This window comes from Furipterus horrens, unplaced genomic scaffold, assembly GCF_987537825.1.
Source record: "Furipterus horrens unplaced genomic scaffold, mFurHor1.1.pri manual_scaffold_6, whole genome shotgun sequence".
Classification (NCBI taxonomy): Eukaryota; Metazoa; Chordata; class Mammalia; order Chiroptera; family Furipteridae; genus Furipterus; species Furipterus horrens.
Window position 1 is genome coordinate 192,621,306 of NW_028327176.1, and position 23,836 is coordinate 192,645,141.

Here is a 23,836-nt window from a genome sequence, read left to right on the forward strand (position 1 = left end):
CTCTCGCCCCGCCCTGTACAGCCTTTGTTACAATCCATGGGTTTAGGCGTCCCCTGGGGGACTTTGCATGTGCCCCCTATGGATAAAGGGGACATTATTGGAACAGGTCTTTTTTTTTTTTTTAAGATAGGATTTTTTTTTTAAAATATGGTTCTGAGGATTAAATAAATAAATATTTTAAAATGCTTAGCTCAATGCCTGGCAAACAGGAGGTCTAATTTAATTTTTTTTTAAATAAATAAGGTATCAACACAGCTTAGAGAAGCAGGTGGGGCGCATTTTAAGCCACGGAGCTAGAAACCCTTAAAAAGCGCAGAGGGCCGGGAGCAACAAGGCTGGAAGGCAGTTTTCATGACGCACAGGAAACCCACACCACAGACCGTGGGGGTGTCCTCGCTTTACAAATGACGCCCCAGGACAGCAGGGGGGCCACGCACGCAGCGGCCTCCGGGAGCCCGGCTCTCTCATCATTCAAAAGAAAAGCCACGTCCTCCACGCAGCGAAGGAGGGGCACTGGAGGTGGGCCCCGTTGGCTCCCAGTGGTTCCAAGGATGGACGGACCGGCGGCCCCGGCTGTCTTCCGACAGAAAGGGAGGGAAACCTACGGAAACGGACCTGCGGGTTGAGTTTGCAGGGCAGCGCCCGGGCCTGCGCAGAAAGCCGCCCGGCACTTTCTAACACGTCCGGGTCTCCTCCAGGAGGGAGACTCGCAGCCACGCTCGGAGCACCACGGAGCACACGCCTGCACCCACGCCAGGCTGTGGAGGGAGACGCTGGTGGGTCAGCCCTGAGGCCGGAGGTGGAGCTGCCCCAGCCTGACAGCAGGTGCCCACATGACCCCGTGCCACGAGGGCAGCGTGCTTGGAGGGACAGTGGCGAGCCCTCCTGAACGCCAGCCGTCCGTCTGCCAACGCCAAGGTGCCCGCCTCGTCTCCCAAAGACGACAAAGAGGTAAATGCAGGAGGAAAAGAGAAGACACAGCTTTATTCCATGTGCTACAAAAACCCACTCTCAGACGTGACGTGAAAAGCCAAGCAAAACCGGCTGGGCCCCAGGCCACTGTCAGCACGCGGTTTCGCTCTGCAGGCGCCTTTTTAAAAGCGGCGTTTTGTGAAGGTCTCTTCCTGTTCAAATGCAGCGTGTTTCCAGCTGTGGGCCTCAGGGACGGCTCTCGGGGGGCGGGGGGTAGAAGACGGGGCCATCCTTGCAGACCTCCAGGCCCTGCCGGGCCCCCACCGGCCCCACCCCCTGCCCGTAGCCCGCGAACTCCCCGGGCTCCGTGCAGTTCCGCAGCCGCAGGTCCTTCGTGAAGCACAGCTCGATCTGACCGAGGGTCTGCACCTCCTCTCCCTGGACACGAGCGATGAGAGACATGTTAGGATTCAAACCCGGGATCATCATCCCAGCTCTACGACCATTGTGACTTTGAACTTAAACAAGAGGTGGCTCCCAGCCTGGGATCTAGGCTCCAGGAACAAGCCCTCCTCCCACACTGACCCGGGCCAGGGGCCACAAGTGCAGCCGCGACTGCAGGTCCCCACCCACACATGGAGGCAGGGCAGACAAGGCCATGCCCACGGCATGGGCGCGACACGGGGGAGGTGGCTTTCTGGATACACCGGCCCACACCCTCATCCTGAGAGAACCAAGTCTCCCTCAGCTGACGGAAGAGGCTATGACGCGTCTATAAATGGGCAGAATCACTAAGACTCATCGTGTAAACGTTTCCAACTCAGAAAGGTTAAACTGCAGAAATGTCGCCTCCCCGCTGGCCCTTCTGGAACAGGTGCATTCTGGGAAGGGGTAAGTTGTAAGAAAACAAACCCTGTCTGGCGTGGAGCCAAAGAATAAGGTGATTTCTACACACACAGCGCACCCACAGTGCATGCCTGTATTCACGCTGAGCAAGCACACACAGGCCGGCGCCACGTGTGCGCACATGCAAGCACAACACGTGTGCACGTGTCCACACACATGTGCATGCATGCCTACACATGTGCGAGCACATGGCCACACTACATTGTGCACAGACCACACATGCACACATCCGCTACATGTGTGCATGTCTATGCCACATGTGTGAGCACATGCCTGTATCACATGTGCATGCACACAAGCAACTCTGCCCCGGGAACTCCGTGGTGAGCACAGAGCTGCCCACAAAGAGGAACTCATCTTCTCCATAAGGACAGGAAGGTCAACAAGGCAGCACCTCTGACCTGCTCTGGCGGGAGACACTGGATTTTCGGTATGACCCCATACACGTTGGCAAGGGCATCTTTGATATCTGAAACCTGAAATCAATAAAGTGCATTAGAAATGAAACTCCCCAGAGAAAATCTAGCAGCTGTCTATGCAGACGTGACCCTGGCTCACGTCCTCACAAACCCAGCTGACAGCAGTGTCCTCGCTGAGCACTGCCCTGGCTGGCAGACGGGACAGGACGTGCCAAGAAAGAGCCCCTACCCCCACACCCACCCAAGGACAGGAAGTGGCCCGCGGTTACACACTCCTCTCTGCCCCACTCCCCCGTCTGCACCCAGAGCCTGGGGGGGCAGATGCAGAAAACGCCGTGACGGTCACTAAAGCCGAGCGTTGCTCCCAGGCGTCCCCAGGCCAGAAGAGATGCGTCGGCAAGCAGCTCAAAGCCAGACTTACCTGGTAGTAATTGCCAGTCGGTACGATCCCCAATTTTAGGAATATGCTAAAATTGAAAGTAAAAAAAAATTAGCTCTATAACGAAGGTCCACGTTCCTGTCTCGTTTTCAAACATCACATTTACATTTCATGGTAAAAATGAAGATGCTCTTAAAGGCGTGTGCTTTTTGTCCCGTGAACGGGGACAGCGAGGAAGGGGCTGAGGCGGCCGCCCGCACCCCAGCGCCGTGCACCTGGGCTCTCCTCCCGGCTCCGGGTGCTGCCAGCAGGCTCCGGGCCCCCCAACACACGCACCCCCGCCCCCCAGTCAGCAGGCCTGCTCTGACAGACAGTTCGCAATCAACTCTGGGCTCCAGGCGTGTCCTGGGAACCCCGCTCGGCCAAACCTTCAAGCACAGCTGAGGCCTGCAGCCGTGCGTGCTTCCCGTAGCACCTGGTTTTCGCCGGCTCTGGTGACTCCTACAGAGAACCGACTGATTCACGTACCACATGATGGAGGCACAATAAAAATCCTCACATTAATAGCGCCAAAAAATGTCCTCTGGCCCCCACACGCCTTCTAGATGACCCAGGTCAGAGCCACGCAGAGCGGGCGCAGCTCCTCTTAGCCCTGGTTTCTAACAAAGGGGCCCCGTGTTGACAAGCCAGGCTCTCTCATTAGGCCCTGTGGCCTCTGGGCTGTGAGGTCCTGGAGCAAGCGGGCGGAGGACGGGGCAGGAAAAGCCCTTGGAGCCCAGAAAACAAACCTGTCCTGGGCTGTCTGCCCTGGGCTGCCTGTCTGGGTAGGAGAAATGTCCAACCTCAAAGACTTCGTGCCCCAGAGGCAAAATTTCTCAGATGTATATATTTGTTATGGGCTGTGGTGATAATGTTTAAATGTGCTGGATTAAACAAAGGGTGTTATAAAGTTACCCAGTTTCTTTCTGCCCTTCGCCACGAGGCCATCAGACAGTGACATGGCACCGTGGCCTGCAACCATTCTGCTGCGCTGCGCGGGGAGCCCGCCCGACTCGGGTTGCCAGGAATCCAGGCGAAGACAGAAACAGTGGGGGGATGGCAGGCAGCCCGCACGCGCGCGGCACCTTTTCCAGAGTCCAGGTGAGTTTGGCATGAACCCCCGGCTCATCTTGTGGGTTCAAGATAGCTGGAATCTTTTCAGGTTTGCTACTTTTATGTTATACAGTGAATAAAACAACACCAAAACCTGCTAGCGTATGGTAATTTGACAGGCTTGTCCCTGAGAAAAAGATACACAACACAGAGGGAGATACAGCCCAGGGCTGTTAGGGTTTCACTTCTCAGCGTTAAGGCCGAGGGGCGGGTTGGGCCCAGCCTTCGGCAGGACCCCTTGGGGATGGTTTCTGAGTTTGGTGGCTCATGAACCAGAGACCCGTCACCCTACCCCAGAGCCAAGGCGAGGGGCGGGCAGGTGCGGCAGGGACCGGATCCCAAGGGTGGGGGCGCTTTCTGGGCTCCAGGGCCTGGCCCGCCGCTCTCCCTGCGTATTCCGGGCATTGAGGCAAAGACCCAGAGGTTGCTGCTGGTCGGTCCTTAGAGAAGCTGTCCTGTTAACTCAATGTGCTTTTGTTGGAAACGGAGGCTAGACGGGGACGGGGCACGCCCTGGCCGGTCCCGTCTTCCTCAGGCCGACGCACCAACCGATGATGTCCCCGCCTGGAGAGGCGGCCCAAGGCCCTGCGCCCACTCTGCATTGCCGGGACCCAGAGTGGCATGTGGCATGGAAAAGCCTGGCAGGAGACCCGAGTGTTTCTTAGAACCAACGCACTGGCCACTGTCCAGGGTCCATGGCGCAGGAGGAGGGTGGCGGCCCGCGGGGAGCGGCTCCAGGCTCACCCCGGTGACGGGGGCGTCACACCCGAGAGAGGCGGGTGCGAAGGGGAGGCTGCACACGCGGGCGCCTACCTGTTCAGGGCGAGCCCCTCGTACAGGTCCAGGGCCTCGCCGAAGTACTTCTTCTGGGAGTTGAGGGCGTCCAGCTGCGCGACACAGGTCCCGTGCTTCCGCCACTCGTGGCCCCTGTGAGGTGTGACAGCGCCGCCGGCGGACAAGTCACGATGCCGCAGCACAATGGAGAGGCTCACAGGGTGCCCCCGTGCCGGGGCAGGGATGGGGCGCACACGCCCTTATTTGCCACCCGGGCACCGACCTACCCCTGCGCCCCCGGCCCGGCCCGGAACACAGCCCAGTGGCCGCAGCGCGGCCTCTCTCCACCACGGACTCGGCCGGGCCGAGCCGGAGGGAAGGCCCCGCGGCAGCCCGCCCGCCCACGGCAGGGGCTCTCCTGCCCCGGCTCGGGCCTCACAGCTGGGCCCCGCAGAGCAGTCCCTTCTAGGGGCCGTCCGAGGATCGGCAGGATCACCAACCCCAAGGCACGCTGAGGCCTGTCCCCGGTCCGGGCCCTGCTCCCTGTGAGAGCTTTTCCCTCCGTGCCCCACGGCGGCCTGCCCCGCGTCTACAAACGCACGGCCATCTGCCGTCAGGAAAAGGCCGTGACTGATGATCACGCTTTCCACAGTGGGGACGGACGCTCCCAGCACTCACCCCCTTCATTCTCACGTCTCCGCGACACGAAACCGCCATGGCTGGTTTAGAAACGGGGAGCCGAGGCTCAGAGGGGTGAGCGGGGCACCTCGCAGAAGCCCATGTTCGGATGCCACCCGGACTTCCCGGCCGGGACCCTCCGGCTGGGCGGCCTCCAATCCACGAGCCGGTCACAGCTCACGGCACCCACCGCACAGCAGGGACAGCGGCGCCCGGCCACCGTCAGCGGCTAACCCACGAGGCTCTGATGAGAAACAGCCCCACCAGCTCTCCTGAGCAGCACGCACGTGCCGCGCCTCAGAAACGCCACCGCACGTGCATGCATGCACCCCGAAACCCACCAAAGCCAGTGTTCACGACCTGCCCACCCCGAGGCGGCAGGAACGGGTGCACAGCTAACGTCCTCCTTCTCCGTTTCCAGGGTAAATGACGTGGTCCCTTTCTCTATTCTCAGGGGTGGAAAACGAGTCCTCCCGCCCAAGTGGAAACGTCCCTGAAGCGTAGCTGTTCTGGCTTCTGTGAAAAGGCCCAAGAGCCCTGGGACCCGCTCCCCAGGGCGCCGGAGCGGGGGTGAGCCGGCAGAGACCGCTCCGGGCTCAGGCACACGGTCAGGGTTGCCCACGACCACTGGGGCAGGCTCACCTCGGCAGGTGCTGGGCACGAAACTGTACTCAAGTAGCAAGCCCGGCGTGATTTGAAACATGTAATCACACCTTTGGAACTGGACATTTTTCATGTTACACAGAGTTGTCTGTTGCCAATCAGAAGTGACCATCATGTGGTCCTCTCCCCTCCGCCGCCCCCACACAGGGCACATGAGCCGATGTCGGGGTGACCCTCTGTGACAGCCTGGGCTGCCTCAGGGACCGACCGCGAGGCCCAGGGACACCATCCCCAGGGAGGCTGCATCGCCACACGGGGCACAGTATTTCCCAATATGGCTAATCTCACTGATAGGCTAGTTTTAGGGAACAGTCCCGGGCACCTAGCAATACCAAGGCCGTCTGCTCTGCGTGCTTGATTCTCATCTGGCATCAGACAGAACAGATTTCTGACGGCAGCCTCTCCCTGCTGACGGTGAGCCGAGCGGCGGGGCCCAGGGACGCTCTGGGACCCCTGGCAGTAAAGGCGATTGGGCAGCTGGGCCCACGTGCGGCAAATGGGGAGACAGGAACAACCGCGTGACATGGGCGGTCTCCACACCCGTCCCTTTGCACGGAGGAGCTCTGGAGGGCAGGAATATTAATCGGTGGGTGATATTTACCTTTGTCACAGAACAAAAGGCTGTAAGTGTGTAACTGAACTACCCCGCCTGAAAAAGGAAACCCCTTTGCCTTTACCCAGCACAAAAAGGAGTGCATACGTGGCCCACACTATTTTGGTTCCATCTGCAAGGACCCCGCCCATGGGAGAGATGCTTTGTATGTTTGTGGATTTAGTTTTTAAGCCAAGTGGCACCGAGCTGACGGACTCCATTGGGGAACATTGTTGCAACCGGAAGTTTTCTACTTGAGATACTGTTACCATCCCGGGACCATCGCGGGAAAAGCTATTAAATGTTTCTTCACTGGTTTTCCTGCTTCCATTCCCACAATGCCGGCCGCCCAGAACAGGTCCGAGAGCCCTGACCCGCTCATCCCCCGCCCCCCAAGTCTGCTCCCCGTGCTTCTCCTTTGTGCTGAAGGGATGGTTTCCACCCCCAGACCCAGGACCGCGATCCCAAGCCCCCGGCCGCACACTGAACCCTGGTGAGTTCCCACGTCCTTTTCACTCCTTTTCTCTTTCAAAACCTTTTTTCTGGTCTTCACTTTTTTCTTGAAAATTCTACCTAAAAATATTTTAGGTTAGCTAACCTTTTTGGACAAAATCTGATCAGCTGTGATCTGAATGGTAAAGGGACAGGTTGGAGTGAGATGGAGAAAATGAAGAATCCTCTTCAGTTAATAAAAATACACAGAAAAGGAATGTTCACTTTGTCCTCTCCGGAAGCCACGCCTTTCAACGCTGCCCTGAGAGACACACAGCTCTGTCGTCCCCGGCTCCGCTCCCGCTAACCTGGAAGGGGTCTGACCTGTGCCCGGGTGGCCACCTCCCCCTTCCTCTCTGAGTCATTGGAACCACCACCCCCTCTTCCCAGTAATGTCTTCGTTTTTCTTGCTCTATTTCAAGACAGCGGCACAATTTCTTGAGAACTACTCTGTGCTCTCTGATCTGGAGTGAGGGCCTCTGACAGATGTGAGCCATGTGACCCTCCACAGAAAAAACGTTTAAGATGAAGAAATGAATGAGATAAAGATTAAAAACGAGTTCCCCTAGTACGTCCCACGTGCCCTCACGTTGACCCACCGGAGAGAGGGGGCGCCAGGGACGGCCTGCGAGGGGGCGGCGGGGGCCCCGCGCACCGGCCCGGCTCTCGACCTGCATCAGGCTCGCAGCGCTGTCGGAACTTACCAGAAAGCGCTGTAATTGGCGGACGAGTGGATGATGTCGGGCCAGTACATCCTCATGTCTTGCAAAAGGTCCTGCGTGCGATGAAAGAATTTAGGTTAGCTGGTGCTCAGCGACACCTGTGTCACCAGTGACCCTCAGGAGGGTGCGGCTCCAAGTCTGTGCCTACTTTGCATGAAGTGGGCAAGACGTACGGGACCTAAGAGGGAAATCGGAGTCACCATGGGCATGTTGGAAAACACAAGCTCCCACAGGGGACGGGACAAACGCGCTGTGGTCCATGCAGACAATGGAATACTATTCAGCACTGAAAGAAGAAATGAACTGCCAACCATGAAAAGACATGGAGGAGCCTTACACACGTATGTCTAAGGGAAAAAAGCCAGTCTGAACAGGCTGCAGACGGCAGGGTGCCAACTCTGGGACATCCTGGCCAAGGCAGAATTATGGAGACGAAAAAAGATCTGTGGCTGCCAGGGCTCAGGGAAGAGGGGGCTGGGGGTGACTAGACAGAGCTCAGCACTTTTAGAAAGTGCCACTGCTCCGTAGGACATTGTGACGGCGGGTAAGGTCACCATCCACTTGTCCAAACCCACAGAATGTCCAACACAGGGAGGATCCTAACGTCAACTATAAACCCGAGTTAGCAACAAAGTATCAGCACTGGATCACTGGTCGTAATAAATGTGCCACAGGAGTGCAACCACCTAACTTTTCTGAAGGTTCTGAAACTGCCCTAAAAGGAACGTCTAGTAACTAAAGCACACGGGCGACCACACGCACAAGCTCTCCTCCCGCGAGTGTGGCGTGGGGGGGCCCGGGGGAAGGGGGAGCACAGCCGGGGCTGGGCAGTCGGTGTCCTCCCCCACTCTCCCCACAGCCTGGTTAAAGGAACCATGTTCAAGTTTATGCTTCCATTTCTACCCTCCCACTAGACCGAAAGGCTTCATTTAAACACGTTTATAAAAAAACACCCCGCGGGAGCAGCATCAGGAAAAGGTCATACCTTAATCTCCTCGAAATGAAAGGCCCACGAGCGATTGCACTCCTCGGCTTTGTCGGCCCTTGAAATTAAAAAATAAAGAGATTTCAGTCTTGGTTGGGATGGCTTCCAAAGGGCACGAGAAAACACTGTCACTAAGGTTACGGAGGACAAAGGGGCTGTCCGTGGGGCCGCTGCAGGCCATTAACAAAGGCTCAGGCACTGACCAGCATGGCTGCAATCAGTGGCGCCCGGCAGGGGGTGCTCCCGGCCCGTCTGTGGGGCTCCAGCAGCGGGGTCCCGGCTGGGTCCCAGGGAGCAGCTCTACCCCTTTAAGGGGAGGGGAGGGTTAAGGACACAATGTACACACGGGCTCAGGGCTGGGTCACGACGCCTGATCAGCTGGGATGATTTTCTACCCCACCAGGCCCTCCGTCTGCATGTAATTCTGTCCCATGTGTCTACGTGTTCCGCTTAGTCCACGAGGTCACCAAATCTGCTCTCCAGACCCCTGTCCTGCTTCCTGTGCCAACAGCTATCCCTGACCTGGAACAAGCGCCACTCCCATGGGGACAGGGCCGTCCCCGTGCCCTGTCAGTGCCGCTCACAGGTAAGGCAGCAGAGGCAGCAGACAACCCCGGGAGGCCAGGGCCCCACACGCTAAAGCAGTGGATCCCCGACAAGCCTGGGGGAAGGTGGGCTAGAGGCCGGGTCCTCAGACCCCGGCTTAATCTGCTTTCTGCTGACCCCCGTCCCCAAGGAACACGTGTGCCGGCAAAAACCAGAAGGGTCCTCCTCTCACCCAAGCAGCGGAGCAAGACAGGTCAGTTGATGGGGCATACACACGGGCACAATTTAGCACCTCAAATACAAGCCCAGAAGCAAAAGAATAAAGTAAACAAAAATACGGGCAAACACAGAAAAACAAATCTGGGCGTCTGTGAAGTGTGTCCAATATGGATTATATGTATTTACTTACTGCCCCCCAAAGAAGAAATGAGAAAACTGAAATTAAATAATCCTAAAATATACCTAGAATCCTTAAATGCATATTAAAATGGAACTAAACAACAATAGAATTAGGATTATGCTAGAAACACTAAAGATATTTTCAAATGAGGATCTGATCTACTGAATAAGCTGTAGGATCCATTAAAATTAACTCCTAACAAAATCTCAAGTATAAATTAGGACGGACTCAAGCTAGAGTCTGCCCCGAGCCAGCCTCCCGGAGGGTCACGTGTTCGCCGCACTGAGCACTCGCCATAATCCGTGTATCGTCCAGTAGTCAGGGGGGTTCCTACAGCCCTTTCCAAATTCCTAAAAAAAAAAAAAAAAAAGAAAGAAAAAAGAAAGACATACAGAAAATAATTGGTTCACTGCTTATTTAAATACACTTGGCAACCCTTCTTTCTTTTGATGCATATCAGTGACACCCAGTACAGAATTAACACAAAATAAATTTCGTGTGAATTGGCAATAAATTCATTCCAGCAACATATTCATGAGGAAACTGCATGGGGCTGGAGGTCACAGTTGCAATGACAGAATTAAAAACCCCTTCTTGCTCTTTTTCATGTGCTCGTAAATTAAGTCAGTTTGATGGAAACACTCCTACCTGTCTATGAATAGTTTTCCTGTCACATGACTGTAAATAATGAGAACAAAAGGCTGAGGACACCCCACTAGCCTCACATTCATTCAGGCTCCAAGTCCACATACATTAGCGAAACTGGAGTTGTTGAATCTGGAGCCACAAAAACGCCAAGGTGGGCACAGGAGTGTATAATAAGAGAGACAAAATCCTGTCAGTATAACACTTTTTAGGGACCTCCAAACTGTCCAGCTAAAATGGAGTTCTTCCAAAATAAACAGCCATCAAGAAATATATTTTCACTATGAAATGAGATATGCAAATAGAAAGGACCAGCTGAGAGCCAGGTGAGAGCCAGGTACGGGCCAGGTAAGGGCCAGGTAAGGCAGTGTGCTCCCAGTCTCAGTCCTTTCCTCTCCGAGTCATCGTTTGGGGACACAGCGTCTTTCGTGGTTGGTCTGGACACGAAGGAGGGCCTGGTTAGGTAACCGAAACATCTGGTGTGAGGAGGCTGCAGAATGACCAGGTGGAAGGGCAGGGGACAAGGGCAGGGTCAGAGCAGCAGGCTGTGGACTTCACCGCCACTGAGACCCCAGGGTCCCCAGCCCCGAGCAGGCGGGTCAGGCTGGGTCTGCTGCCGGCTCCTCGTCCAGTGTCTCGGAGGAGCCTTTACGGGGGTGACAGGGGTCACAGGGCAGCTTTCTTCCACCACCAGCAAGGATTCCAGCAGGCGCCCCGGGGGCTGTGCTGAGGGCCGAGGACAGACCTGTGCCGGCACCTGGAGGCCCTCGTCGCCCATGGGGAAAGGCACCCCGGATGCCCCAGGGCTCCGGATGGACATGAATCCCTTAGTAATGACACCGCACTAACACTAAACAGTGTGCTCAGATCTCAGTTCTAGAGCCTCAGGGCAGGAAGGCACTTCCCTGCACACACCCACCCTTGTCACAGAACTGCCTCAGCTTCCAGAGGACCTTGTCCCCTGCCCCAAGGTAAAGCCTCCAGTGTTACTCCACACACAGGTCCTTCCTGCCACCTGTACGAATGGCCCAGAGCCAGGACGGGGCCACCAACCAGACTGGGCACAGGTGACAGGCAGCTGCACCCTCCCCCTCCTCCCGGCACCCAGAGCAGAGAGACCACGCGGGTGGGGGAGGAGGACGAAAGGGCAGAGACTGTGGTGTGCAGGGCCGCACCGAGCCGCCTTGTACAGTGCATGTGGGTCGTTACAGACGTTTCTGGGTCACGTGGCGAAGAGTAACAAGTGATACTTCATCTTCACTGGCCAACAGAAAAGTCAGTCAGCGAGGAGGTGGGAGGAAGCTGGAGGGACCTTAATGTCAGGAGCGAGCCAATGACAGGGCAGTGACTGGCTGCTTCCAGGTCTCAGCAGCTCAACAAAAAGGCCCCTTTGGACTCAGATTCTTGAGCGAAAGTTTCAGAAACACCATCCGTATGATCAAGGACAGCTCAGGAACGGGGTGCAGCAGTTCAGGCGTCGGGGCAATTAACCCCGGCTCTGCAGACCGCCCCAGGGAGGACAGGGGGCAGGACCTGCAGGGGGCAGGCTGGGGCAGGGGCCCCTCCATCTCAGACAGGGCTCTCTCTGCAGTCACATAAGGACAGAGGCACAGATAGGACGCCCAGCCTCGGGGGACAAAGGGCCACTGTCCTGAGCAGAGCCAAGGGGCCATGGTCTGCGGGGACCCATTTCCATCAGACTCGCAGAAATGGAGGGAGGAGCCAGGTCAGCCCTGTGGTGGCTGAGTCCTGTCCTGGTGACGACAGGCTGAGGTCCTCATGCCCAGGACCTGTGACCTCACCCCCAGGACCTGTGACCGTGGCCTTATCTGGAAATAGGGACTTTGCGGGTGCCATCAAGTTAAGGTGGTGTGGGGCCAGGCTGGGACAGGCTCTGATTCCACTCTCTGGGGCCCTTACAAGGCACAGGGACACAGAGCAGAGCCTGAGGAGACGTGTCTACAAGCCAAGCACACAAGGGTCGCCCGCAGCGTCCAGAGGGGCCAACCCTGCCAACATCTTGGCTGCGGACCGCAGCCTCCAGAATCAAGAAAACACATTTCTGACATTCTGAGCCACCCGGTTTGCGGTGTGGGTCACGGCCCCTGGGAACCTGCTGCGGGGCCCTCCGGGAGGAAGCGTCCTGCCCATCGCAGCCTGCGCCTGGGGACGGATGTCACATAAACCCCTCCCTTGGGGGGTCTCCCCGGGTCCACGAGGCCACCAAGGCAGACACACTCACCTTGCACACTGTCGCAGGCCACTGGTGAACCATAATCAGTTTTTTCCACTCATGGTCGCCACTGTGGAAGACAAGAAACTCATTTTTCAAGAACTTTTTCAAAGCTACAGAAAAATTAGTCCATCCACCATGCAGTCATGTCCTCATTCCTTGAAGGAACACTGAGTGGCGGCTACAGACCAGGCGCTACAGCGGACAGGGCCCCCGCCCCAGCAGGGCCCCGCCCCCGCCCCCGCGGAGGCCACGCCCCGTTCTCCGGGTCCTGCAGTGAAAGGTGGTGAAGACTGTAACTAAGGAAGCGGAGGGGCATGGCCAGGGTGGGGAGGGGGTTGAAGTTTGGGTCAGGAAGCCAGGAGGGCCACCCGTGGGGGCGGTGGAGGCCGGGAGTGAGGGACGAGCCCACAGCGCCTTTGTCCTGAGGGTGCCCATGGCAGACCCGGTCCCCGCGGCTCCCAGTGAGCCCACAGGCCCTGCAAAGTCCACTGTCCCATTCGCTTGGCAGCAAAGGACCTGAAGCAGCCTGAGGTCCGTCCATCCCCACCCCATTGGGGCACAGCTGCCCTCGTTCTCTGCAGCTGGGTGGCCCCTGACCAAGGGCGCCCCTTCCGGGCGCGAAGGCGGGAGCTGTCGCGCGCGGACTCTCAGCAGGACGCGCCAACCCTACTCGCCAGGCTCAGCAGACAGGCAGGCAGACGGGACAGAACAGGGCCTGCGGAAGCCCTCAGGCTACAGACGAGGCAGCAACGGGACGTCTGTACCCCGGGATTCACAGGTGAGTCGGGACTAGGTCCGCGCACCTTTGGTTTTGTGGGAAAGTGAGTGCTGCTGAGCACGTACAGAACCACGAGGCTGCGAAGCCTCGGTTTTAAGTCTGAAATGACGAGGCAGGCGCTCAGTGTAGAAGAACCATATGCACCGCAGCGTAAAAAAGTGTTAGAAACTGTTTCCCCCGGGACGCAAAGCCTGACTTTACACGGGTGGGAGCTGAGGCTGCAGCTAGGCCACGGCCAGGAGACCAGGCCATCCGTTTGCTGTTTACAGTAAAACGACCAAGACTATCAAAGCATCTTAGCACAGCCCCGCCCACAATCCAGGCAAAGAGCGACGGGAGGGGAGAGCCGCTTCCTCCCAAAGCCACGGAGAAGCTGCTGGACCCGCTGAGCAGAGGGAGAGCCGCCGCTGAGCCATCTTGGGAAACACCCACTGGCCTGTGCAGCCCCAGGGTCTGGATGGCTTTGTCCCAGTCAGGGCAGCTGTCCAGTGAAGGCAGGGGCGTGACTTATGTCGGTCTGTAGCTGACAGTGACCCATGACCCTCGTCCAGGCAGTGTTTTACGCACACCCACTGCAGGGGCAGGGACCTTTATATTCCTTTTTAATCCTCACCCGAGGATACGTTTATTGATTTTAGAGAGAGAGGAAGGGCGAGAGGAAGAGAAACATGGATCAGCTGCCTCCCGTTCGTGCCCTAAGGGAGGGGGCGATCGAACCTGCCCTTCCACCCTGGTGCACGGATGATGCTCCAACCAGCGGAGACTCCCGCCCAGGGCGAGGGCGGGTGCTGTTTTTATCTCTGCTTTACAGAGGAGCCCACTGCCGCAGCAGCTCCAAGGCCACACTCAACCAGACTGCGCGCGCGACCTCCCCGGTGAGCCTCCCAAGCTGATGGCCAACCCCAGCTAATAGCTGTGGCGCCCCAGAAAACACGCTTTCTGGGAAAACCGAAACGTAATGTCACCTTTAAAAATATATGATAAAACAGCAATGGTTTCAGTAAAACATTCATTAAAATGTTGAAGCCCACCTTTTCCCACAGCTGTGGAAGCATGAAATCCTTCTATTAACGTGATCATCACTCTTATAAAAATAGAAGGAAAAGTTCAAATCTGGCGGCCGAATATGGCTTCCTGTACCGAGTCAAGTGAGGATCCTCTACAACAAAGCCCGGTCACCCTGACTCTGATTCGTCCCCGGGACAGAAGTTGGGGGAGGAAGGGCTGGTCAGGAAACTTTAAAGGAGGAACCAGCACCACTTGGCCAACAGTGTACTGGAATCTAAACTAAAGGTGCGACGACAGCCTCTGGGAGAATTTCAGCGCAGGGACACACGGAGTCTACCCAGCACGACCCCCTCCGATGCTGGAACGCTGCAGATCCCGCCGTCCGCCCGGGAAACCCAGGGAACCCAGCACAGCCAGTGGGATGGGCACCGCGAGCCCAGGTGCTCACCTACCTCTTCCAGAGCCCCTGCGCGCAGCACAGGTAGCAGAAGGCGAGGCCGAGGGAGCACAGGAGGGCGCAGCGAGGTGCTGCAGGCTTCATCGCGCCGGAACCTGTGGGAGCGACAGGGGAGGGCCACAAAGGCTCGGCTTCCAAAGCACGCCGGGCGCACAGTGTCCAGGCGGAGCCCTGCGCGTCCCTGAAACGGACCCATTTCCTTAAGCCCGTCTCTGCACTGGGCCAGTGCCCGGCGAGCTGCGCCGTTCCGTCGACCAGGACCCTGAGCCACGGCTCCGAGCGGACCCCGGGCCCAGACCCCGAGCGAACCCGGACCCCGAGTGGGCCCCACGCCCCCACCCTCGGCCTGACGACCACCGGGGCGCCCTGGAGCGCCCGAGCGCCAGACTGCGCGCCGCCTCACCGGAGCCAGCCAGACGTGCTCGAGTCCCCGCGCGCGCCGCACCGGGACCCCCACTGCCACCCCAGGTCCCAGCCGCTGCAGCCCGCAGGCCCGAGTGTTTCCGCCCCCGCCCCGGCCACGCCCCTGCCCCGCCCCCGCAGGCGGGCACGCCCCCGACGCCCGCGGCGCAGGGCTAGCAGACGCGTCCCAGGACGCCCCTCCCCTCTGCCGCGACCCCGCCCCAGGCCCGCCCCCAGCGCGGTTGTCGGCGTTCCCCCGGGCAGAGGCTTTCTTCTCGCCCTGGCCCTGCGCCACTCGCGTCCCCAGCCCGTGAGGTCTACACGCCACCTTCCCTGACGTCCTCGGTGTGCCTACCCCCGTGCCTGCGCTGCAGCGAACACGGCTGTGGCCTTAACGGAGCTGGGCAGGCCCAGTGGCGCGTCCCCTGCCCTCCCAGCTGCAGGGCCCGTCAGAGCCGCAGCCTGTAACCTCCAGGCGCAAGGTCCCCACTGTGTGCAGCGCTCAGGGTCCCTGGAGAGCGCGCCAGACAGCAGGGCTCAGGCCGCTCCCCAGGCCGCTCCCTGCGCCCCAGCGCCGTCAGCCTGCTCCGAGGACAGCCACAGGGAAGGCAAGCCGGCGGCCGGTGGCCGCACCCCAGCCAGCACCCAATGAGCCTAAGAACAGGAGGTGCGACCCCCCCCCCCCCCGAAGCTGGGGGAGGGAGGGAGGGAGGCCACGCCCCCAGGACAGCTGCCCTCCGCTTTGCCGCCTGCTGCGGAGGCCTTTACCGTCCGCATCCCCCCTTCCGGCTCCTCAGACCCCGCGCCCTCGGAGATCGCCAGTGCCCTCCACGCTGCGGCCCACGGCGGGCTCTAACGTGAGAGCTGATCTGATCAGGCCGCTCCCGTGGAATAACGTTCGGGGCCCGTCATCCATCTTTGGATGAGCACTGACATGCTCAGCGCGCTCCGGGCCGCACCAGCTCTGCGTTGCATCCCTGGAAGCGCACTCCCAACCCGGGGCTGCGCCCACAAACGATGCCCTTCCCCTCCCTCAGCCATTTCTCTGCTGGGATGCCCCACTCCGCCATCCCCCCAGTACCCACACGCCCACCTACTCAATGCCCATTCCTATCTGCGTTGTGAGTAAAAACTGCACAGCTTCCGCAGGGCCCTCTGCCACCCAGGACGGCCCGACTATCATGTGCTGGAAGCATGTCCCCTGGCTGAAGCCTGCTTAGCACGCACCGTTTTAAATAAAGGCGCGATTACTGTGGGGGAAGACGCGCTGCCTGTCACCCACCAGAGCCAGTCAGCAGACACGGACTGAATCTTTACGGGCGCTTTATTCAGACGGCCGCTGATCTGAGGAGACAGTGTGTTTGTGCCCTAACAGACCTTCTTAAATTCCCTAGAAACTGACCCTTTCTGTAAGGAGAACAGTGTAGGGCAGGGGTTTGGAATTCGGGGAAAAGTCAATCAGATAAAAGCCACAGCATCTTCCATCTGTGTCCTGGGCGGAGACACGGTGGAGCAGAGTGGCTCAGAGGCCATCTAGATGGCGTGCAGCCCTCCTGGGGCACACAGGTGGGTCACACCCGCAGTTCCAGGAACAGAAGCTTTTCCGAGCATTGATTACTACCTTTACTAGTGATTACATACCTGAAACTGAATTTTTTCCCACGTGTGAGTCCCCCATCAAAAGAGGGCGCCGTAATAAATCTAACCAAAAGCCGCGTCACAGGGTGATCTGATCATAAATTCCTCACTGGTCAGGTCATGGTGGGTAGACACACCCCAGGCCTGTAACTGCTTTTGAAAGCCAGAGGTAATGGTCTTTTCCGGACTCCGTAGGGGAGCATGCAATCTTCATCATCCTGCCACCCAAACCCCACCCGGCTTTCTCTCCCCTCCACTCACCTTCCCTGCCTTTTCTCCTCAATTCTAAATGCATAAAAGAAACTGCAAAATTCATTCTCAGGAACATTTGAGATCCTGCTTCCCTGCAACATCATCCATTTTGGCTCAAGTTCTTATAAAATTCTCTATAGGTTTGGATGTTTCTAACATAGACATTATTTTGTAAATATCTGTCTTTCCCTCTAGACTGCAAGGCCAGGCCATGGTCACGTTGCCCACCTGAGTCCCCACTGCCTAGTAAAGAGGATGGCGACCAGTAGGTGCTCAATAAAATAGATCCGCCAGCAGAACTTGTGAACTGCTCCCCCGCGATCTTCTTGGGTCACACTCACCTCCCAGTTGATCCCACTGCTTCTATGTTCCTTTCTGGTTCCTTTAACTTCTTCCGTCCTCTGAATAACTAGGCATGCTTCACAATTCTGTCCTCTTTCTTCTCTTTTCTTTTAGGCTAAAAAACATTCATTTTTTAAAACAAAGCTACCTCTCATAATCCCTTCATTCCAGTTCTCCCTCAAACCACAGCCCACGTGTTTAAGTGCCTCCTTCTACAGGAAGCCTTTCTGGACCACCACCAAATAAAAGTCAGATCTCGATTTAGGGGAGGCTTTACTCAAGAGGATCACCGCAGGGGAAAGGGACACTTGCAACAGGAAAACCCTTGACCTTAAGATCTGCAGGCCTCTCAAGGGTTATGCAAAAATGCTTCTTGTAGAGAGAAGTAAACAAAGTTAGAAGAACTGGGTGTGGAAAGATGGGTGAGGAGGTCCCAGAATGTTTTCCCTGAGGCAAGCCTGCGCCTCTGTATGGACCAGTCAGAGTGGTCAACGAACGGGAGGAACGTCCAAACCCGTAAGAATTTTTGTGAGTTTATTTGAGCCAAACTGACGACAATGTCCGGGAAGCAAAACCTCAGCAGACCTGGAGAACGCTCCATGGGACGGCAGTTTGCGCCTTAGCTCACATGTTACAATCAGTGGAAGAGGCTGAAAGGGGGCTTCCATGAAGTCCGTCGGTGGTAGGTGAGGGAGGCGGGAGAAAGCAGAGCGGGGACCCTCTGAGGCTGGATAAAGAGCAGAATGCAGACACTCTTCCTTCTCATACATCGGTGGGGACAGGACAGGTGACAGGTAACGTTTCCAGCGCACAGAGATGGCATTCTGGGAACGAGGTACCAATGAGGGGCTTGTGGCCTCCTGTTCAGTGGGAGATGGTGGCCGGAAGGGTCTGGAAAAGGGTGATTGCTCTGACGTTCCAAAGGTATGTTATCTTAGATGCAAAAGGACACTAGACAGGCTCGAGGTAAAGACTGACCTTTGTCAGGGAAGATACCGGCCTAGGACGTGACTGCCCGCCATGACTCATTTTTGGTTAAGAAGTTTTAGCTGCAGGCCAATCCATGCGGTTACTTTGGGTCTCTGAGTTTGTAGGGCCACCATGCAGGTCTCCCTGAGCTTGTCAGGTTTAGAATGTGGCCCCCTTTTCAGGCACAATAATGACTATTGAGAATGTATGATGCCAACCAATCAGGATAGTGATATTTTGAGCCATCAGATGGTGCAAATTTGGGCTTCTCATTTGCATAACAACGGACCAATCAGGAACCAGGGAGAGAACCCTAGAAAGAGCAGCCTCCCCAGTGTCTCCACTAAGGGCAGCTTTGTTTCCTCCAGAGACTGCGTTTCCTTGTTCTGCAAACTGTCACCTGAATTAAGTCTCTCCCTTTTCCACCCTGCAGCCTGGAAAGTTCTGTTGACCTGAGATTGGTGTCCCACGCTTTGGTCAGGTCACTGAGAGCTGGAGAGCTGTGTTCCCCGCATTTACTGTTCCCCCTCCCCCAGGCAATGTGTGGACCAGGAAGCGGGTGAGGATTCAGCTCAGGCCCTCTCCAGGCTCCTTGAACTTCTTCCTTCCTCTGAATAACTAGGCATTTTGCATTCGTGATTCGGCCTTTCAGATCTCAGAGGGGGGCCGCCAAGGTGTTTGTTTTCATCCCCCAAACCTGGATTGGACCTGGGCGGTCATCTTTTTCAATGCTGTCCTAGCAAGATCCTAAACAAGCCCCTGCAGAGTGAGTGTAGAACACATGTTCACACGAGACAAAAGGGGGGGCGGGCAGGGAAAAGGAGCCGCTGAGGCAGAGGCTAAGGTGCTGGAATGAAGGCTCTGGCACCTGGGCAGCTGTCACAGGGACCAGGGACGAGGCTCCCCTATGCAGGAGGTGGGAGAAACCTGGGGGTAAGTTTCCCGGCTCCCAGGCAGAAAGCCCTCTTCACTCTGGGCTGAAGGAATGGGAATGACACCCACCTCTGATGACAGCAGTGGCACAGCCAGCCGCCCACGGCCCTGGACACTGGGCGTCCGATGTCTGGCCTTCCCTTGGATTCTTTCGGCCAAAACAGGTCATGTGGCTGTGCATCAGCGGAGCGGACAATCTTCTCCTCCGAGTGGGGGCGTTGCAGCCGCAGGGCGAACTTCGGGGGCCGGTGGGGAATGAGAGCAAGCGCCTGGCGGGGGTGACGGCCTACCCTGAACGAGGAGGCAGGAATAGGACCTTGGCAAACTCAAGGGCAGAAGCGAGGGCAAGGGTGTTCTGGGAGGGGGGGCCCTGCGCTTCCCCGAGGGCGGGGGCAGAGTGGCAGGAACCACGGGGGCAGCACCGGCTCTGGCCACGCTGCGTGTGGGCGGGCAGCACCTGCCGCGGGGAACCCGTCAGATGCAACTAATAAACAGCAGCTGTCAGCTGAGGAACAGCTGAGCAGCCCAACAGTGCAGGCTTGTGAGACCCCCCCTCCCCCCAATCTCGTGTTCGCTCTCCAGGAGGCAGCCTCTGGGCCCCTGCAGGGTCACGGCCAGGGGCAGCTGAGGCAGGGCGCTTGCTGACCGGGTTCAAGGCTCCCACACACTGGCAGTCCCCAAACCCACAGCCCTGCCCCGACCAGAGGAGGCTCAGGGGCACCAGGGCTCTGGGTCTGGTTGTCCGGTGAGAACCCGAGCGGCCCAGCGGAGGGTCGACTGTCTGGGTGTGAGTTCAGAGTCTCCGGCCTGTCGCCTGGGTCACCCCGGTAAGCTATTGGGTGCTCTAAGCACCGGCTTACCCGTGTGCAGAGGAGGACTGCGCCACTTTCTAGGCGTGCGCCGTGGTGATCGGAAGAGGACGTGGCAGCCGGGGCTCAGCGTGCGCCCGTCGTCCGGGAGCGCGCCCGCCGGGGGCTGCCTGCTGCCTCGTCTCGGACCACGGAGCCTGTGGGCACTCGGTGGCCGCGGCGGAAAGCGAGGGCTTTGGGTGGGAAGCCGGGGGGTTCTGCCTCTGGCCCGAGCCTGGCGGGGGTCTGGTTCTAGACTCGTGTGTTAAAGGTGTGACGGGAGTGACTGTTGCATCCCTGTAGAATTCTCAAGCCCCAGGGAGCTTGGTCATGCTTCTGTGACTGTTCCCTTCAAAACGCCTTTGCCTTCTACATTACTTTTACTCAGAGAAAGTTAGGGCATGCCCTGGGTGCTTTGCCTCTGACCTTCCCCTTTTTATGTGTAGCACCTGCCTGCGTGGTACCCATTTTGCAAAACTGTTTTATTCTGAGCTGTGGCTCTGACCAAACGGGCAGAAAAGGGACAGAAAAAGGCCACTCAAGTGTGTTTCACAGTGTAATTCTTCCTGAAGATGTCACTTTCATAGTTAGAACCACAGGGAATAAACATTTTTTGAATAGAGAGTAAGACTAAATCAACCCAACAGCATGATATTCTGAAATGGGAAATAAAGGGACTTATTACCTTCACTTTTTTTAAAGGCATATTATACGAGAGAGAGAGAGACAGAGGGACATCGATTGGTTGCCTCCAGCACGCGCCCCGACTGGGGGATCGAACCCGCAGCCTAGGTGTGCGCCCTGACGGGGAACTGAACAGCAGCCTTTCAGTGCCTGGGATGACGCTCCAACCAGCTGAGCCACGCCAGCCAGGGCTTGCTTACCTTCACTCTTCGATGACAAGTTTTAGAACTCAAGGCCAATGAATCATCTCCAAATGTTTGCCTACAAAGTCTATCCCTGACTCCGAGCATAAAAGGCTTCACGAAAGGGAAAGAGGAAAACGAGCTCACACTCAGGCAGGGCACGTGTGTGCACACCCCCACCCTCAGGCACACTCCTGCGTGGTATCAGGCTGTTTCCATGGACAGTTTTTGAAAATTATTGATCTTAAAAAATAAGTAGACTGCTGAGGCTTTATTACACGACCAAACTGCTTTTCTTTAGAGAAGCACTCTGCTTTATGCATGATGGTTGAATATCACATTAACAGTTAACGTAGTAGGTGGTCTATAGACATTGAGGCTTGGGTGATAGTGTTTCACAGCCGATGTAAATACAAAGAACCAGCCCTGGCTGGTGGGTGCAGTGGATGGAGCTCCGGCCTGTGAACCAAAGGGTCACCGGTTTGATTCCCAGTCAGGGCACAGGCCTGGGTTGTGGGCCAGGTTGCTGGTTGGGGGCTTGCGAGAGGCAACCAGTCGATGTTTCTCTCCCTGTTTCTCCCTCCCCTCCCCTCTCCCGAAGTAACAAATAAATGAAATCTTTAAAAAACAACAACAAAGAACTAATGCCCAAATATGCTGGAAAGAGTGCTGGCAGAAGAGCCGTCCTCACTGCCTGCCGTGGCCGTGGGCGCCTAGGAGAGGGCCCGGAGCGCGTCTGGGCCGCCCACCCCACCTCGTCCCAGAGAGAGCCTCTCAGGGAGCCGGGCAGAGGCAGCCCCGCCGTTACACGGCAGGCCGCCTGCAAAGGGAATCTCGTGCTTGCTCTCCTGTAAGTCCCGTAAGGACAGCTGTCCCTTCCGTAGAAGCATTTACAACTCGGTTTAAACGAATCTCCACTCCTTCAAACAGCAATGAACTTCCTCTTCCCCCAAAGCAAATGGAGAAAGATGGGCCTCCTGCGGGGGGTGGGCTCAGTTCTCCTTCTCAGTTCTCTCTTCCGGCCTCAGTTCCCCTTTTGTGGGTCCCCACGTCCCCAGGCCACCCACCCGCCCAGATCCACGCTGCGGGGGAGCCTTCCAGTCCTCAGCCTGTCTTTAAGCTCTTAGAATGGAAGGCCAAAGCAACACCTCACTGAAATGCTGTGGTACTTCCTTCTTCCCCAAAGTGGCACCGCATCCTTCCAGCCCAGGGACCCCTCCCGAGCCCTGCCTGTTCCACCAAGACGGGGAGGCCTCTCTCCGTAACCGGGATGGGCGGCTGGCCCCCGCCCAGAAGGGTGCAGCGGGGGACGCTGTGTGTCTGCCGAGGTGGCTTGGCCTCCTCCGGCTTCCTCTCTCTCGTCTCAGGGCGGTCCCTGTGAGGAGACCCTGGGCAGGCAGAGGCTCGTGGGCAGGTGCTCAGAGGGGCCGAGCGTGCAGCCCCGCCTGCAGGTGCCCTTCCCACAGTGGCCCTGACACCACAGACCACAGGCAGCTCCTCCTGCTGTGGCCCGTCTGACCTGATGACCCTCGAAATCAGTGAGAATGACACACGGCGTACACACTGTCAGGCTCATGTCCTTTGTCCCACAGCCCTGGTCACGGGGACAGTGGATGTCCGTGGAGGGAACTAACGAAAGGAACAGGGTGGAAGCCAGAGTTCTCGGAGAGCAATTGTTTCGTGGACTTAACTTTGAACAGTGCAAATGCTTTACGTAATTATGAAGCACAATTTAGCTCTGGAAAAGGCAACTCCTAACAATCGAAAGGCAGGTGAGAGAATGTGGGCGCACACCCTAAGGCTGAGAGGGTGGCCGAGGAGGCGTAAGTGCTTCTCAGGTTCTGTTTTGTTAGTCATTACATAATATTGTTGTTGGAAAAGTAAATAAATTAAAACACAAAGCAAATAAGGAATGGTATTGATGAAACTAGGGTTGTTTTTAGCACAAGAGAAAGACAATGCAAAAATAAAAAAGAAATCCAGAAATACACTAAAAACAAAGTAAAAGTCCTGTCATGCTAAATTTGAATTGCAAATCTCAGTAGGAACTCATGATATGTTTTCTGCAAAAAGAAAGAAAAAAAGAACAGAACAGCCAAACGGAAAGCCTTACTACCCAGTTCGCACCTCTGAAAAGCCCCGGTCACGCCATGGGGACCCGCTGGGTGCCAGCGGCACCAGGACTGCGCCTCTGACCGCAAAGCTCACTAACAGGAACCAGGCCCCCGAGGAGCGGCCGCTGCCAGGTCTGGAGAAGCCCAGGCTCCCTCTGAGCTGGGAATTGCTGTCACAGCAGAAAGCAGCGGGCTGTCCACACCGCTGGGCCACATCAGAGGGACGCGGGAGCAGACTGGCGCGGCTCCCAGCGGCAAAATTAAACGTGCTTTGAGCATCAAAGGAATAATAACTACAGAGGTTGAAAGTCATTAAATATGTTACAGTCCATAAAGACATAATGACTCGCCCCACCTCTGAAAACAATCCTCATTGGTCACCCGCAGGGGCGGCAAGGGGACCAGCGCTCCTTCTTCTGAAAGGTGGTGAGTCCTTCATCCTTCCCTTCCTGCATGATGCACTTGGGCCCATCAGATAACTGATGAGGAGGAGTCCTCCTCTGTGGAATTCCAGCTGAAAAATGGAGAAGGACCCTGACTGATGTGGCTCAGTGGGTTGGCTGTTGTCCTGCAAAGTCGCAGGTCACCAGTTTGGTCCCCAGTCAGGGCGCGAACGAGAGGCAACAGAGGGATGTTTCTCTCCCTCCTTTCTCCCCGCTTCCCCCTTCTCTAAAACAAACAAATAAATAGATACAATACAATCTTTTTAAAAAGAAGACAGAATGATA

The 23,836-nt window shown here is 56.9% G+C and overlaps 1 protein-coding gene across 1 annotated transcript; it reads right to left on the reverse strand.

The window, feature by feature from the left end:
• Window positions 1-964: 964 nt before the first annotated feature.
• On the reverse strand, window positions 965-15,257 carry RNASET2 (ribonuclease T2). Its single transcript, XM_090280077.1, has 10 exons — window positions 15,148-15,257; window positions 14,740-14,839; window positions 12,508-12,568; window positions 9,915-9,970; window positions 8,675-8,732; window positions 7,672-7,742; window positions 4,582-4,695; window positions 2,659-2,704; window positions 2,220-2,294; window positions 965-1,350 (listed from the first exon to the last, which is right to left on the reverse strand). The coding sequence occupies exons 2-10, from the start codon at window positions 14,826-14,828 to the stop codon at window positions 1,159-1,161; spliced, it is 762 nt and encodes a 253-aa protein (XP_090136203.1). The 5' UTR covers window positions 14,829-14,839; window positions 15,148-15,257; the 3' UTR covers window positions 965-1,158.
• Between the last annotated feature and the right edge of the window lie 8,579 nt (window positions 15,258-23,836).

Excerpts from the sequence above, each read along its gene's own strand:
- RNASET2 (XM_090280077.1), bottom strand. The coding sequence starts at position 14,828 with ATGAAGCCTGCAGCACCTCGCTGCGCCCTCCTGTGCTCCCTCGGCCTC. Across the intron at positions 4,696-7,671 it reads GCCAATTACAGCGCTTTCTG|GGGCCACGAGTGGCGGAAGC; the intron begins GTAAGTTCCGAC and ends CACACCTCACAG. Across the intron at positions 2,295-2,658 it reads CGACTGGCAATTACTACCAG|GTTTCAGATATCAAAGATGC; the intron begins GTAAGTCTGGCT and ends TATTGATTTCAG.